The 17,818-nt window shown below is 41.6% G+C and overlaps 2 protein-coding genes across 2 annotated transcripts; both read right to left on the bottom strand.

The window, feature by feature from the left end:
- Positions 1 to 493: 493 nt before the first annotated feature.
- pgap6 (post-glycosylphosphatidylinositol attachment to proteins 6) lies at positions 494 to 8,611 on the bottom strand. The gene is made up of 13 exons (XM_010748073.3): positions 8,423 to 8,611; positions 8,096 to 8,279; positions 7,336 to 7,537; positions 6,447 to 6,574; positions 6,094 to 6,359; positions 5,656 to 6,002; positions 5,443 to 5,539; positions 4,400 to 4,514; positions 4,117 to 4,259; positions 3,775 to 3,953; positions 2,784 to 2,930; positions 2,571 to 2,687; positions 494 to 2,455 (listed from the first exon to the last, which is right to left on the bottom strand). The coding sequence occupies exons 1-13, from the start codon at positions 8,484 to 8,486 to the stop codon at positions 2,120 to 2,122; spliced, it is 2,325 nt and encodes a 774-aa protein (XP_010746375.3). The 5' UTR covers positions 8,487 to 8,611; the 3' UTR covers positions 494 to 2,119.
- A 2,330-nt stretch (positions 8,612 to 10,941) lies between these two features.
- On the bottom strand, positions 10,942 to 13,700 carry LOC109141730 (Leucine rich adaptor protein 1). The gene is made up of 3 exons (XM_019273292.2): positions 13,080 to 13,700; positions 12,414 to 12,598; positions 10,942 to 12,066 (listed from the first exon to the last, which is right to left on the bottom strand). The coding sequence occupies exons 1-3, from the start codon at positions 13,290 to 13,292 to the stop codon at positions 11,541 to 11,543; spliced, it is 924 nt and encodes a 307-aa protein (XP_019128837.2). The 5' UTR covers positions 13,293 to 13,700; the 3' UTR covers positions 10,942 to 11,540.
- Positions 13,701 to 17,818: the final 4,118 nt, after the last annotated feature.

The raw sequence follows: 17,818 nt of genomic DNA, 5'->3' as shown, positions 1-17,818 counted from the left end.
TATACCACAATACTGATATTTCTACAATAGGCCAAAATCACAGAGCGATTTATAGGTTGGGCTCTAATTTTGAGTTGGATTTGACATGAAAATGTGTCTTATGAAGGATGCTATTTAGTTGCATTATGTGAAACGTCGGACCTAAATCTTTGTCTCATATTAGAATACAAGTCAGGATATGTGAGTCTTTGTTGCTTTGATTGTGACTGTCAGACAACAGTCAACAGCGAGCAGCTCAGCTTGTCTGCTAATCTGTACCACTGATCTGTGTCAGCTTTGCAGGACCAGAGAGCCCATTACATTTACTAATGGAGGGAAGATATATATATATATTCTCACACACAAGCGCACGCACGACACAGTGAAATGTGTATTTCAACACTTGAAACAAGCACTTTTATATTTCCGAGGATTATGATAATCCGCTTCCCTCAATTCTCCATCCTCTCTTTGTGAGTGTGAGTGCGTGAGGAATGAAAAACCGTATCAGCCCTTTTTTTCCTTTATACAACAGATTTAATTTGGGTGGGCTAAATGCTTTGGGTATTTTAAAAAGGAAGTAATATCATGTTTTACATGGAACATTACATTTCTTCATCCGTACAAGCAACGAGAGCTACAGTATGTTGTTGTGATAGGTCACCCTTACGTACTTGCATTTAACAAAATAAAGTGATTCGCAATGTCTCACAAGAAAAAAAATCAATTTCAACAATGAAACGAAGGCTATGTAAGGGTGACAGAAATGTTCAATTTGAACTTGTGCAAAATCACAATGAGAAAATCATCACAGTATGAGACAAAAAGACATCGTATGGGTCTTACATTAAAGAACATAGGGACAGCGTTCTGCAGCAGGAGACAACACACACATACACTCATACAATACATAGACTGCACTCATTCACAGAAAGATTCAGGCAAGAGGAGGCACTGGACACAGTAGTCTGAATATACATTCATAAAGTGCCCATTCATACACATATGGGCTATGTACATTACGCAGTGGAATCAGCTTATTAATCAGAAAAGTGCTTCAGAATGAACGTACCATTTTAGAGTGGGAGCAGAGAATAGACAAGAAAAGAAAAGACAGAGTCATCCAGTTTACAAGCTGCATATATATCTGTACATGAACACAACGTCCTGTCATGTTCAGTATTTTTTTTAAAGAATGAGAAGGCACTGTATGTGTATCAAACTACTACACTTTGATTTGTCCACGTGTTCACGTGTACGCTCAAAGAAAAGCCCCTGAATTACAGCTGGCTCGTGGCTGAGAAGGTGTCGCACAGAAACATGGAAGAAAGTAGCCGAGTTTGACATTATGGAAAGACATGGAGAGCGGTTTACTGGTTTGGAATGATATCTATTATTTGTTTTTTCTTTTGTGTTCGGCGTTGCTGGGTTTTAAAGATAACAAGCTCATTTCCTCTGCTGATGAAGATCATCTTAAATGATGGAAAGTTCCTGAACAAAGCCAGAAAGTGGGCTCTGAGTCGTTTTGTCCAATTACGCAGATGAAAATCAAGCGCACCTCAAATGGATCAAAACATTTTTAAAATTTTGCCCAGGCCCGTGGGGGGAAAAAAAAATGAAAACACAAGGCGGCACACGAACGAGTGGTGTTTACATTAACTATAAACATTATATTTGATCAGCAGACTCATTGACAGGCTGGCTATAAAGATTTAAAACTGTTCCACAAAGTGCTCGTTTTATAAATATTTCAAACATTAATGCTCTAACCTAATAAAATATGTACATACACAATATGTACAAACTTCTGGTCATGAGGTCATGAGGTGGTATGCTACCTGAAGGTTGGTGAAAGCTGGTGCAACAGACCACCTTGGAGGTTTCAGCAGGTTTGATTTGGGTCATTTGTGTATTTCAGGATGTCTGTGAGCTAAGTGTTTAAGTTTTTATTCAAACATGGTAGACCTATTAGAATATAGGTCTACTTTAATGCTTTATTCAACAAATTAATCAACTTTAAAGTGTCAGTTTTGAACATGAGCAGACACCCTGTGCTTGTTTTTTGTCTTATTACCTTACATGAATGATTGTAGTGTTGTGTAACAATCAACGTCTAGTTGCTTTCCTTTCTCCGGCCCGCCTATGTAACAGTGTAGAGTTCGTCCTTGCTGCTCTGACAGAGCGTGTACCCACAAACCCGTGGTCTCCAGCTCCAGCTCCAGTTCCAGCTCCAGCTCCAGCCCCTGCTCCAGCCCTCCGTCTCCCTTTCCTTCTCTTTGGGCGGCAGCAGGAACACAACGCAGGTGGCCACCAGGATGTGCCACAGTGAGTGTGTGTAGTAGTAGTTGCCCTCCGTCTCGGCAAAAATGTACAAGCATACCCCGATCAGGGCGCAGAGTGCGCCGGGAATCAGGTAGAACACCCAGCGTTTCCAAGAAGGCGGGTAACAATGTCGCCGCCGCACCCCTCGGTACACCTGTCAACAAAACAGATGTGGATTCAGCAAACCTCAGCAAAGTGTGACTGCACAGAGTTTCATCAACCCTCAGATGTTGTTCAGACTCTCTGTAGTATCGTGGCGTGGCTCTTACCCAGGTAGTGACCATGATCAGTATGGCACAGAGGACGGGTCCAAGTAGGTTCCAGAGACCTTTGCGGTCCAGCTGCATTGACATGGCTATCAGAAGAGTCCCGAACATAAACAGAGTCTACACACACACACACAAAGACCGTATTAACCAACCTGTAGCACTTAAAGTGTGATGAAAGTATATGAGAAATAAAGGCAGTAATCAGCAGCTTACATATTTGAATGTGTCTCTGATGCGAGCCATGCACAGGATGGTGACCCAGATGGAACAGATTGAGCCCAGGAAGTCACAGTATTGTAGGGCATCGTATTCCATTATACACATTACAGCTATGCCAGGCTGGTCACATGCATGGTAGAACTAGAATATGAAAAAAAAAAAAACACTTTAATGCAACAAAAGCGCCGGCTGAAGTAGGAATTAACTCTCACATTGTGTGCTCTGCTTCTGCACACGTACACACAGACGTTTCTATGGTGACCAATCTGCCACATGTAGAACTTTTTCCTCAAAATCTGCTTATGACAGAAATGTAAAAAACGCATGGTCATGGATGGCATGCATGTATCCATGTGTGATTAATTTGGTCTGGATTCTTACTGCAGTCATCTGCAATCGAGGCTCTACCTAACGACTCTATAAATAGCAACAGATGGTAAACAGACACTAGTCGGCATTTTTGCTGCCACACCTGGTTGTAAAAGAGCAAGATGAAGTCTTGTATCTTGAAATAGATGAAACGAGACAGTTAATGCATCCACCGCTCAAATTAATATTGATAAATATGATAGTATTATTTCATTTTTATTTTTATTTTTTTTGCATCACGTAGCTACTTTGCACTTCTTTGTGTTACATAGAATTAGGTATAAAACACATATTGTGTATATTACCTGACAGTATATTAGGAATTAGGTATAAAAATAGTTTAGTATAAAATGAGTATAAAATAGTAATTAGTATAAAATAGTTTTCTGCCTAAAAATTGTGGCAGGTTTTCCTTGACATCATCCTTCTCCTTGTTGTCTCATTGAAAAGTGCGATGACCCAAGCAAACATGCGTTTGTTTAGTTTCAGCTCCCGAGTGTTCGAACAGTGTAACCGAGGAAGAGATCCTCGCTGTGATTTCTTGGAATTATGTCAGGCAAAGTATTCCCACGTGTGTGCACAAGTCCATTTGTGTCCATACGAGTGTGTGCGTTACCGTGGAGAAGAACATTGTGAAGAGGTAGACGGAGGCCTCGGTGATGTACCAGCGTCTGATGGCCACCACGATGGCAGGCAGGAAGGACAGGTTACTGAACGTGAGCAGCATGGTTGCCGTCAACTGGCGACGGTACGACTGAGCTGTCGAATCATCGGTGCAGCCCCAACCGTTCCAACCTGCACACACGCACACAATGACAAGAATTACAAGGACTGAAAGGACACTTCATTTTAGTATGAGTAAAGATAGATATTTATTTCGTTATTTAAGTCAAAGCAAAGTACCTTTGTGTGTGTGTGTGGGTGTGTGTGTGTGTGTGTGTGTGAGAGAGAGTCATACCAGCCTTGCAGACACAGGCAGCATACAGATAGCTGTAGGATCTCAGTAGTCTACATTCTCCGTATGTCCCACAGTCCTCTACACAGGCACTGACAAACACCTCCGGGACAACAGACACCAGTGATGTATTACCACAGTCACTGCTGCAAGAAAAAACAAACACACAAAACAATGAACAAGACAGCAATATCTCATCAAACTCCAAACTGAGAACAATGTCGTAAGTATACACACACAAGTGTGTGACATCCCGCAGCTTTGCATGAAACATTTGCATGCTTACCCGTTGCATGTGAGCTGTAGAGTGAGGTACCATGTTGTTGAGTGAGGGAAAGGCAGCCTGATGACAGTTTTAGGAACACTGGCATTCACGTGAACACCATATCCTCCGAACAAAGCTGCAGATAGACCATAAATAAATAAATAAATAAATAAATAAGATGTTAAGTGAAGTTTTCGGCTTGGTTATGGAGTTAAGGAGAAGACGCCAGTGAAATCAGTTCAATTCCAAGAGATCTGATTAATGCACATCTGATACAAGAGCATCAAATTTCAGTTAGATTTTTTTCTTGCGCTTTTGTGTCTAAGATTTCATACTTCTTCGAAATAACACCTATTTCCTCATACATACGCCTCTGATCATTTCTGGGTAATAGTGAAATTGGAAACTAGATGTTACGGGAATTTTAAAGAAAAACCCTTAAATAAGGAGGATCGGATTCAAAGCATCAAAGTTTAAGTTGAATTTATTGTTCTTGTACAAGAAGAGCGTTTCACAGTGCAACACACTAAAGGGGTTACAGAGAAAAAGGCTCCCTGAGGAGCTCTGACAGTTGGTTCTTATACATTTTCCTAAAGATGGGCTGTCTCAACCCCTGTAAATTGTTAACAGTCAATTTGCATATAATGCATTTAAACAGCTTACTTCAACATATCCCCTAATGAGTAGCCAGTATATCACCAATCTAGATGTCACCTCTCTGACCTGCCCCTGTTCTGGAATCCCTCTGTTTATACATTCACCTGAACTTTACCTTACCCTGCCAGTCTCAGGAAAACAGCAATAAAGGAAAGTGCCCAAAGGACATGTAATAAATAGGAACAAACATTGTATAAGTTAAAACATCCAACTAACTGTGTAACCCTAATTTTTATAACACTAGACCAGGAAGCACTAAGCAGAACACCATCGCTATTTCCATATCTACATTTTTGATAATCTATCTTGGCGTTGCCTGATAAATTCAGCTACGCTAGTCATTTCCCGGTGTTTAATAAATCACCTCCTCCGTGTCAATGTGTACAAATCGTTCCTGGCTGTGTTACCTGTGCGACAAGGTTGAGAGTGGTTGAGTTCGAGGACTGGCACCCAGGGAGAGAGACAGGCCACCACACTGCTGCTGTTCCCCAGGGTTATATTAGTCTACACACACACACACACACACACACACACACACACACACACACAAGTCAAAGACAGTTTCTCGATAACTTTATCATACTGTATGTGAGCGTGTGTGGTACGTCGGTGGTACTCACTGTGTTGAGTGTGAGCTGTAGGTTGAGTGTACCACCGGTGGCTTGTGTGGGCAGAGGGTAGGTGAGCAGTGTGGGGTTTGTATCTGTAACGCTGACGTTGGGCCCGTTAACGGGAGTGAAGCGGACAGACAGAACATCCACCTCCTCGTGCAGCACAGGGATGCTCCACACACACGCTGACGCCAACAACGGTGTCAACAGTGATACTGACTCCTTGCTAGAGGCGACGGTGTCTGTAACCACTGTGCTGTTGCCTGCCAGTGTTGAGTTAATATAGCTGCTGTTGCCACGGAGCTTGTTTAGATCATCGTCTGCCCTGAGACCCACACTTTTTGGCTTACAGCCCACTGAGGTAGACAAACACACACACACACACAGATAGATTAGATCAGAGATACAAAGTCTGAAACTTGCACTCGAAAGGGTTTCGGTGTTCACCTGTGTAGTTTGAGACAACACTAAAGGTCACGGTACGGTTGTCTTGGTTGCTTTCCACGACAACTCGTAACCAGGCGTCCCAAGGTGGGTTGGAAAGAGATGCAGAGCAGCCAGTCCCTGAGCAGTTCACTGTTACCGGGCCATGCTGCAGAGAGACGGAGCCGAGCCTGAGGACCAGAGAACAGTTTCCACCGTCTACTCCGTCCCCCGATAAACAGTTCGCCACGGAGACGGAGAGAGAGGAGGCGAACTCTGGAACATACAGCCTGAGACAGACACAAATACATTCAGTGGACTTATATCTAAAAACACAACAGAACAAAGGGTGGGACTACAGGGAATAAAAGACTAACTTAAGGCGTGCAGGTTGGTCAGGGGCTGCGGTCTGTTGGAGGAATGTTCCCTGCTGTAACGTGGGTGTGTCCACTGCTCTCCTGATTGATAGCTGAGGCTGGAAGAAGTAGGAACAGGACGGAAAGCCCTAACAGAGAGAGAGAGAGAGATCAAGACATTAAACATTTACAGTAGAAAAATACACAGTAAACTGAGAAATGAACTCTCTTAAACTAATCAAGCACCTCAAAGTGTTTCACAGGTGACTATCAGTAGTGAGATAAACAGTAAAAGAATGGGAGACTAATGCACACACACACAAAAGTCAAGATATGAGATAAGATTTTCTTTCTTTCAAGGTCGACTGGTGGTAAATAAAGTCACACCAACAGGCGCAATTCTGCGTTCTGAACAGAGGCCAAGAAAAAAAGTGTAAGAATGTGGCTCGACCACTTCGGAGGCAATCTGCCTTCTCTGGTGGAACAGGTTGGGAATATTTGCAAGCAGAGCACATCTGGAATACATTTGGCCCACTTTATCCAGGCCTTTCGGTGCAAAAACAAAAATTCTTATTCAGTTTCTGTCAAATTTTGCACATTCAGAAATGAAATAACTGCTGTCAAATCTAATAAATCTAAAGAAGCTATTTGAAGAAGCACAGTGTTTGCGTCCAGTGACGAGACCAGGGAGGAAAATTCTTAGAGAATCTGAACCCGTAACAGCAAAAACAGTATACTACTGTTAACTGTTATTTATACATGTGTATATAGTGTTAAAACGGGATATTGTACAGGTGTATATTGTTGATGTTTTGTTTTCTTACTATCTCACTTACCGTTTGGGAGCTGCGGTAAATAATTTCCCTGCAGGGATTAATAAAGTACTTCTGATTCTGACTACTATACAAACCTTCTGCTCTATGCGGCCATCATCTTCAGGCAGGTGGGCAGCGACGTACCAGTCGCCCGGAGCAGGATCGGAGAGGTTGAAGGTTGTAGAGCTGTGCGAGGTCACCGGCAGGATCAGAGACAGACAGGGGCTCCACAGGGTTGAGTTGGGAAACGTTGACCCGATTGGGTTTATGACTGGAGGGGCACCCCATCTAATGTGTCTGCAAGAGAGAGGGAGAAGAGTTCAGCACACAAACTGAGTGAGAGGAGTGAGAGGAGACATGAGTGAGAGGACACATGAGTGAGAGGACACATGAGTGAGAGGAGACATGGGAGAGAGGAGACATGAGTGAGAGGAGACATGAGTGAGAGGAGACATGGGTGAGAGGAGACATGGGTGAGAGGAGACATGAGTAAGAGGAGACATGGGAGAGAGGAGACATGGGAGAGAGGAGACATGGGTGAGAGGAGACATGGGTGAGAGGAGACATGGGTGAGAGGAGACATGAGTGAGAAGAGACATAGAGGAGACATGAGTGAGAGGAGACATAGAGGAGACATGAGTGAGGAGACATGAGTGAGGAGACATGAGTGAGGAGACATGGGTGAGAGGAGACATAGAGGAGACATGAGTGAGAGGAGACATAGAGGAGACATGAGTGAGAGGAGACATGAGTGAGAGGAGACATGAGTGAGAGGAGACATGAGTGAGAGGAGACATGAGTGAGAGGAGACATGAGTGAGAGGAGACAGATGGGGGTGGCGGGTGTTGCTCTCACATGGTGACGTTGTGCTGTCCACAGTTGAAGTTGTGTCCCTTGGTGACGGAGAACAGCCAGCGAGCCACGGCGCTGTCCTCGGGTATGTTGAACCTCTGCAGCCTCACGTTTCCGTACCAGCCGTACTTTGACAGCTTCTGAGCCGGCTTGGACGAGAGCTCCGACACAAAGGTCACCTGTCCATCTGTGACGACGGCACAACGAGCGAAACGTGAGACACGGAAACAGAGACCCCGAGCTCAGGTGAGCCGGCATCACGTCCAGGTAGTTAGCGAGCATGCTAACAGCGGTTATCCGGCTTTAAACACAAAGTAAACAAACACTCACCGTCTGCTGAAGCCCGAGCCGTCAGGACGACGAGGAGCAGAGCACGGAGAAAAGAAAAAGCCATGTTTCCTTCACGAGTGTGTGAAGCATTACATCGTCTCTCCTTCACCCGTAATGTCACACAGGTCTACCGCTGACGGGAAGTCATTACTCCTCCTCCTTCTTCTTCTCGTTGTTGTTGTTTGGATTTCAACAGCAGTCGGCATCCTTGTCGTCGCATTTACTGCCCCCTTCTGGTCACGTCCGTTATAGTCTTTTAATTCCTCAAGTTGAGATCAAAAACCTCAAAATGTTTGTCTGTCATAAACTCAGATTGCTGTGTCCCATTCTTAATCTGCCCATGATTACTTGTTCTCCTCCACTGCGTCCTGCCTCTCCTCCTTCACTTGTATTTTATATAAATGTCTCCCTTTTTGTCTGATTCTCCCAGTATTAGATTAGATTAGATTAGATTAGATTAGATAATACTTTATTTATCCCACAACGGGGAAATTCACTTGTTTACAGCAGCGAAAAAATAGTCAAGGAGGGAAAACACAAGTGTACATATTTACAAAAAGTACTAAAGTAGAATGTGCTAAAACAAGTACTAAGGTAGAAACATAAACTTAAAAAAACAACAAAAAAACAAAAACAAAAAAACAAACAAGAACAAAAAATAGCAATGGAGAACAAAAAATAGCAATGGACAAAAAAAATAGCAATGGTTGACATGAACAAGAGACTACAACATGATCAGGTGCAGGTGTTGTAAAGTCTCACAGCAGCAGGGATGAAGGACCTGCGGAACCTCTCCTTCTTACACCGTGGGTGTAGCAGTCTGCTGCTGAAGGAGCTGCTCAGAGCCCCCCAGAGCAGTGTTGCCACTGCTTCATTATTTCCTTCCAGACTCTGTTTTTCCTCTCTGGTTTCATTTCCACCTCCTCCTCTTCCCAAACTGCCTCCTTTGCAATGTTGTCTGCTTTTTCATTCCCTTGAATTCCCAACATGAACACTATTTTCTTTTCCTCAATGTGCTAATCTTGGATTTTCTAACAGTATTTCATACAGTACAGTTTTGATGCTTATCAGTGATGATAATGAGTCACTACAGATTATTATTATTAGTATTTTCCTTCCTGTTAGGTCCTCCACCTATTATAATGCCAGCAATATTGCACATCATTCTACTGCATATACACTTAAACAGTTTGATGTAATCTGATGACTGGGAATCACCACTGCTGCTTCTGTTAATGGCTCTTTTGACCCATCTATATAAATGTAAATGTACTCCCCATACTTTCTGTCTCCTGGACTAGATCTCCTGTTTTATCTTTCCCTTAATATTCCATAGCTCCATGTCTACACAAGCTTCTTGTATCATCCAGTCTGGTCTCGTAGGCCACAGAACAATTGGACCAAATTCTGTCTGATGTACCTTCAGTTGCTTTGCTCCAACCCGACCCAGACTTGTTTTCTGCTCTTTCCCTCTTTCCCAGCAATTCTCCAAAACTCTCTTTGTTGAATGCTCCTCACTGTGTCCCTTTAGATTTATGCAATAATTACCCATGAGTTGTTTCCCTTCGGAACCATATTGACATTCTGTCCGAAAATCGCTACACACACAGACACGATCGACCTATTAGTAACGTGATGTATGAATTTCATTCATAATTTGTGTCATCAAAGAGATAATGTGCAAATACCATTTAATACCATTTAAGTGGCATAAACATCAACTTTATATATAGTTTATGTTTGTCTGTCCTGGACTGCCCCCTAGACTCAAAAAAATATTTAGGCCACTTATTTATTTCAATTATATAGAAAATTTCCATTCATTTGAATTACATAGTTTTAATATAAATTCACTTAGCAAGTAATATAATTTATGTAATAGTACTAATCAACTCAAAATAACTGCATGCATTTTCACTGTTGGGTTTAGGCAAACAAATTGTCTTTATTAATATTGAATGCATAAACCTGGCTACTGTGTAGTTGAAGCACGTTGAGTTTAATAGTATTACATAAATATTATTACTTGCTTCACATCAAGTTTGTTAGTTAATTTATATTGAAACTATGGAATTCAAAATTCCTGCATTTTGGCCTGAACATTTTTTGAGTGTAGACTCCACAGAGGAAGTGACATCCATCATGAACAACTCCTCTCACCTCCTGCATGAGACTGTGGGGGGCTTAAACAGCTCCTTCAGCAACAGACTGATACTCCCACCATGTAAGAAGGAGCTCTACCACAGGTCCTTCATTCCAACAGCTGTCAGACTCTTTAACACCAGCATGACTTCATGACTTTCTTCTATTCATTTCTTATTTATGAGTAATTTATAATCCACCTTGTGTGTACAGGCTGACGTGACAAGTGAATTTCCCTAGTAATCTTTTAATCTTTTAATCTTATTGTTAAGTATAACCTTGAGAGAAACAAGGAAGCAAAAGCTGAAATTCCTTAAGGACATGTTTACACATACATACATTCATTTAGCCTATTCATATATACTCTGTTGACATTCATGCGTACATGCTGTTTAGGTTGAGAGACAAGAAAGAGCATAAATAAGACTTTTTAGTCTTGTTTATTGCCAACAGGACGATTAGGCTCATCATCGCATAACAATATCATTTTAATCTTAAAAATCCTCACAGGTTTATTGTTGCATTATATTTATATCCACTATTGTTACTATTGTTAAAGATTTCAAGGAGACCGGACATTAGCTATGAATGAAATAAACACAAAAACATGACTGCCAGTGCAAGCAAATGAAAACAAAGAAGACTGATTCATCATCAATATCTCTAAAATTCAAGTTCCCAGTGTTCTCAGACAAACAGATAATATTCTTTCAAAGAGCTCCTTCATATTTGTGATTTCCTTTCTTCCTAAAATACACAGGTGAATAAAAGAATTGAAAAAACTTCAGTGGCATACGTTCTTACCAAAGGCACTGACAGTGAGTGCGACAGACAGTGACACATTCATTTTTAAGCATCACTCATTCATAAGTGCCAAAGTGCATTTTAAATCCCACTGCATTACTGGCAGTTTACTGCTGAGGGGAATTACTTGACAAAACCAAAGGTCATACATGTAAATTGTGCTAAGAGAAGATCATAGAAAGGTTACATCGTCCTGTGACTCCACCCAGCACCACTGAGCATCATAGCCCAGCAGAATTGTGTCTTTATTGGGTGGACTCTCTTCCTTTTCCATCGTATTGTTCTGAAAGGCCCTGAAACCGTCCTGAGTTTGGTGCTCTGTCTGTGTCTCCTCTGACTGTTTAGTGAAGGCAAAACTCCCATTATCCACTATCACTGGCCTACTTGCCCTTCTTGACCTGAGCAGAGCTCTTCTGATGGTTTTAGCACCGTCTTTGATGTCCAAGTCTTGTGGTTGTGACTTTGGTAAACTGGCACTGACCAAACCATTGGCAGGACTAGACGACGCCTGATCGTGCCTGCCTTGTGTGGAACAATTGACTTCAAACTTGGAGGAAGGACTAGGAGGACTTGCTCGGGTGAACTCTGGGCTCAGGTAGCTCTTGTGGGTTGAATCACCGTGGTCAGTGTGTGGTGGGTGATCCTCTGATTCCTCACCAGTGGTTTCAGTCAGATCCTGAGTTGGACTCAGGCTTTCTCTGTGGGAGTAACAGCAGAAATATTGAGCCAGATATGAAGCCAGTGACCAAAAATGAACTAAAACAACAAAAAATTCTTGAATCTGCATCCGGCATGATGGGAAACTCAGTTCAAGTTCAAGTATTTTACCCAGCTGCTGGTCTGTGTATTACACAGCAGTTTGTATGAAAACTACACATATATCCACCTTCAGAAGATTGGCCTCAACTATATCAATATTTTGGTTATGGTGGAAGTATTTAGTTACTTTCTTTGATGCAATTTTCCTACATGTAATCTGATATTAGTTTGTATGAAAATGAAAGCTGGTTCCTGTACGGCTGCCAAACTAAACACTGTGCTGTACCGGTAGGGGGACATCGAGGGCCCGTGCTCCTCCACAGTCACCAGGCTGCTCAGGCTGCCTGTCAAGCTGCTGTCACGGCTGGCCAAGTTATCCCGCTCCTCCATCAGCCAACGCATGGCCTCGATCCCCTCGTGCACAGCCACCAGCTGGCGAAGAATCCTAACGTCTGCAGAACGCAACCCCCTCTGCAATGAAAGAAGTGTGGAGTTAGTGTGGCTGGATAAGTAAATGCAGGTGTAAATAAAAGGATCTGATGTGTGTGCACCGTTATGGGGGAAAGCTGGAAGGCCTCATTTGTGTGCTCGGTACATGAAGCAGAAGAAAAAGAGCAAAATCAATGAAAGGAATGAGGGAGGAGTAAGGTGGCAGAGGAATGTGTCAAATGAATGAGAGAGAAGCCAGCAGAGGGGTGTGGTGGAGAGACGGATGACAGTGCCTGTCGTTAGACATCAGAATAAGCAGGTGAAGCGGACCAGAATGAAAGTATGTGGTGGTGGTGACATTTTTGCGGTCCAGAGCAAAACATGTCATCAGAATAAACAGAGCAGAGATTGCTGAAACTAGTTATGCAGGTACGTGCAGGTGCCACACATGCCAAGTCACTAAAACAAACAGTTGTATCCATTGTAAACACACAGCATCTATAATATAATATTTAATATTTACCATCTCTTGTTTTAAGTTGTTTATTTTGTCAGAGAAGCTGTCGCTGAGGGCAGAGCTGCGCTCTTCCCTGTCGACCACCTCAGACCTCCCACCATCCTCGCAGTCTGCAGCATCCCTCATCCAAATCAAGAGACTTTCCGGTGTTTTCCTTCCAACCTTGTTTTCCAGTTCTTTCAGATCTGGCAAGGCGTCGTTATGGTTTTCCTCTTCCATCCCACCGCGCAGTAATTACTTCCAAGAATCGGTGAGCTTGTGCGTAAAGTCACTTCACCTCTCCGATTCCTTCCACTGTGGGGAGTTACACCACGCAGCAGCGGGGGGTAAACAACACACCATAAGATCTCCCACAGTTGCTGACTGACAACAAAGTCCACGCGTTATATTCGTGAACAGTCCACAGTAAAACATGTTCACGGCTGACAAACCTGCCACAGAAGCGCGCAGCAAGCTATGAAAACGCTGGAAACGTGGACACGCAGCTCATCCGTCCCGCTGCCACCATTCACACTACAGATGTATTGCTGGTATGTTGCCCAGAACGTGGTGCTGGAAAGTAGAAGTGCTCTTTGTGTAGTCCTCAAACAATAGTGGGAGTTTCATTCCAGTGATCACATGAGGAGGCTTAACGACACCTGTGCGCACAGAGCTGCTGCGCATATTACACATCGACTTTGACTTTGTTTGGAGTCCAATCACAACTGTTTTATGGTCTAACTATTATTTATTAAATAAACCTCGACTCTACTACACGACAAACAAACAATATTTTCTCATTGAATATTAGTTAATATAGCCTATTTGTCATATATTTTTATCATGTAGCCTATCAAAAATATTGAATCAGAATGTAACAAAGACCAGATGAAGTCTAGTTTAATGAAAAGTTATCTAGGCTAAGGTATATGATGATTTATGTACAGTGTTAATAATTAAATGTACTCATATGGCATATAGTCAAATACAAAATATGATAAGGTGTAACTACTTCTAGTGAATACACATATTCCCTCTGTACACGCTTAAAAACCAACCCATGTTATTTTTTCCTTTATTTGACACAAGCATTTAAACATATGACGTGTGTATGAATTGAAATATGCTCTATTAAATGAAGGTGAGTAAAAAGAAGCAGTGTGTATGATTTAGTGGCATTTAGTGATGTAGTTTCTGATTGCAACCCCTTCACCTCACCATCTTTTTCCAAGCATGAAGGAGAAACTAAAACACAACAGGCTCTATGAGTGTCTGTTCTGCACTACTGTAGAAACATGGCGGTTCAACATGGCGGACGCTGTGGAAAAGGACCGTAGACAGTATAAATATGGATGTTGTATCCGTGATGTCACCCACAGGTTTTTGTGGTGGCTCTAGCCGTCACCAGGTTGGCAGTTCTGCCTCTTCCACCTCTTGGCAGCCATAGCGGTTTGAAAGAATCTTGGGTGCTCAAGCCCCTAAATGTTACACACCGGACCTTTAAGGCTAGCGTTAACATTCGTTAACATTTGGACTAATCTGAATAGAAAATTTCAAGTTTACTGCATCAGACTTGGTGGGTCACCAAGCAGTGTGCTAATAGTAATGTGGAAACTTTATGACTTCTCACAGTTTTTATAAATATATTATATTAGCCACACCAATCCATAACATCAACCCACCAGTAAGCTAACCTCTACCAACGTACATACATGAGTTAATATAAATATAGAAATGAAGTGTATTCTGCTAATAGTAACTAAAAACATACAAAAAAACAAATTATTATATATGGTAGGGCCTAAAGCCTACGTGTATATATGCACTTGGCCTATGATTTATGTTTTAATATGTAGTAAAACATTAACAAGTACAAAGTTTCAGATAAAGATTTAAATAAACTCCCTGATAACAATAAATAAAGCAGCAGAAGTACTCATGTACTCATAAGTATACAGACTATATTTTGGTGGTCACGGTCATCATTATTAATACATTAATTTTACTGTCATACATAAACGTCTTTTGACATATTTTGTATCATTGTAAAAACGTGTCTTATTTGTACTTTGCAGCATGGAAGTGCTTAATACTTTCCAAACAGACTCAGAAGAAACAGGTCTGTGCTGTTGCACAGCTCACTTATAGGCACAGAGACAGGCCAAATAAGCAGCGAGGAAACTAACATCTGCCACCCACTCAAATAGATGATTTATTTTTATTCATCTGTCATCTTGCCCCACATGAATGCCTTTCGAAATCAGGGCAACAGTTATGGGAGCTTCCTGCTTCCTCATGATTGAGGTTAGGGTGAGTTTTTGTGTGACGAAGCAGCACCAGATGAGAGATCAGAAAGAAAGTTTATTTTAGGTATAGAAAAAAGTCAGACAATGAGATCCAACTCTGTGACTGTGGGTGAAGACTTGGAGGATGGTTTTACCACAGGCTGCTGTTAGAGGGAGACAAATACTGCTGAATCCAACACAGACCTGGGAAGTTAGTACAAGCTGTTACCAACCCGTTTGCTCTGTCTGCCAGAGGAACATACCTGATTAGAGCATACCATTAAGATGAGTAAATGTACAGCATGTACATAAAGAAATGCAGTTGTGGCGGGGGGAGTGGAAAACAACTTTTGAAATTGTGTTCAGAAAACAAAATATTTCAAGGTTGTGTTAGTAATTGCTACATGAAGAGAATTACAAAATACAGCTACTAACACACTTTTGATAAAATCTGAATACAACAAATAACACAACAACAAAATACAAATTTATACAGGAGTGGGTGAACTCATGTTTTAAAGAATGAGTCATAATCTCACACGTGTGGTTTAAAAGATGACATTTTACTAGCCTATAGTGTTACATCCCTCAGTGGGTTGCTCCACAGTTTATAGTCCCATAAAGTTCAGTCACCTTTACTCAGTGCAACTGAATCTTTACTGGAGCTGCTCTGTGGAAACCAGTATAACACTGTAGTTATAGTGCGCAGTTCACAGGTGAAGAGTGAGTAATGAGATAGTGTTGAAATATTTGTGTATTTTTAAAAAGAGTCTTAGTCACTGTTGTGGATTATTGCACACATGCAGAGGGAAACTGAAAGCTGGAAATGTTGTACTTTGTGGACAGAAATAGTGTAGCTGTCATTTTCATGAACGTGCCAGCAACATGTTGGTAATGTATACAGCAATGTCACTTATAATGAATATAATAATTCATCTTTATCTAATGCAGTTTGCAGATTGCTCATGACATTTTATGCACTTTAAGTATGTCTCATACATGCAGGCTGAAAAGATTTGATTTTTTACATGCAAAAATGCACAATTAGGAGTCAGACAGTTTGAAACATTTTCAATAAAGATCTCGACCACATTGGTATTTGCTAAAACTACAGCATCCTTAATGATAACATTCTTTGTTGGTCACATTTTGAACTGATGTCAACACTCCGGTAGAAGCTGTTATTTTTGACAGGATTTATATAAAACCAGAAATGATTATGTATCATCCCCTCAAATCTGGAAGCATAAACATACGCACAAGCGTGTGTAACAGAGCCAAAGACATGCAGAGATTAGATAAATGTGGTTAAAGATAATACACATGAATAGATCTGAACCAGTTTGTCGCTGTGTTGTTACAAGAGCCAATAATGTTCATGATTTAAAAGCTTTAAATGGATTTCTCTTTGCTTCTAATGGACACAATATGAAGCATTAATATTCCCTCCACATTAGCTGTCTGCTGCAGCATGAAAGTCTTTGTGAGAGAGAGGGGACATCTGCTCAGCCTGCCGTGTTCGCTTACTTTTGGTCATAAAATGCAGCTTCTTTTGACGTGATCTGGGAATTGATGTGTCTGGGTGAATCAGCCAGCGAGAGTGAAATAGCTCAAATAGAATAAAAGGCCTGTAGATGGCAGCAGACATTCAACATTACTAAGCGCTGTGATATTTCATGACATTCTCAGAGGAAGAACAATCAAGCCTGATTCCTGAACCTCTAGGAATACATTAATTAGGTCTGTTTTCTTAAGAGTACGGATCAAGTTTCACCGATGAGGCTGTCAGAGCCACAGCAACCCTGAAAACTGAGCCTAAGTCAACACTCTGAGGTCATCTCATCTACTTAGGAATCATAAAAAAATATGTTTTCTGTAATTTTATAGGAGAGTCTCGGCCATTAATTGTCCAAATGACAAGTACGCTTGCCTGCTGCGAACAAGTTCCATGATTTCATCAGAGAGGAGAGCAACACTGAAAGCAAATTTGTCACACTTGTAATTCTGCAGAGTGAAAAACAAGTCGGGAAGTTGAAATGACGGGTGGATAAAAAATCAGGTCGCTGCAACCCCAGGGGAAAGGCTGTAAAATATTACCCACGTATAAGCAAGTGTTTCCAGGGCAGCTCAGAATGACCCTGAGGTCAGTGGTACATGAGGTATAGACTAATCATAAAAATGTTACACACAGAAAGAATTATGTATTTTACGACTGGGGGCCTCTAACTTCCAGTTTTAGGGAAATCATAAACTTACAAAAACATTAAAAATAGTTAAAGTATGGATGTCATTGAAAGGCCAGCATTATGAGCAGATAAGATTTTACAGCATCTGTCGTTGCAATTAAGTCTGATTTACCATGATTCATAAAGAGGATGTGGGGTTTATTAGTGGGAGTGGCAAGTGGTAAGTTTTTTTGGCCAAACCACCTGAAACGTGAAGAGCAGAGGAATGAGGACGAAACTACATTCACGGACGTGG

This window comes from Larimichthys crocea, chromosome XII (assembly GCF_000972845.2).
Source record: "Larimichthys crocea isolate SSNF chromosome XII, L_crocea_2.0, whole genome shotgun sequence".
Classification (NCBI taxonomy): domain Eukaryota; kingdom Metazoa; phylum Chordata; class Actinopteri; family Sciaenidae; genus Larimichthys; species Larimichthys crocea.
This window is presented reverse-complemented; position numbering and strand designations above follow the sequence as displayed.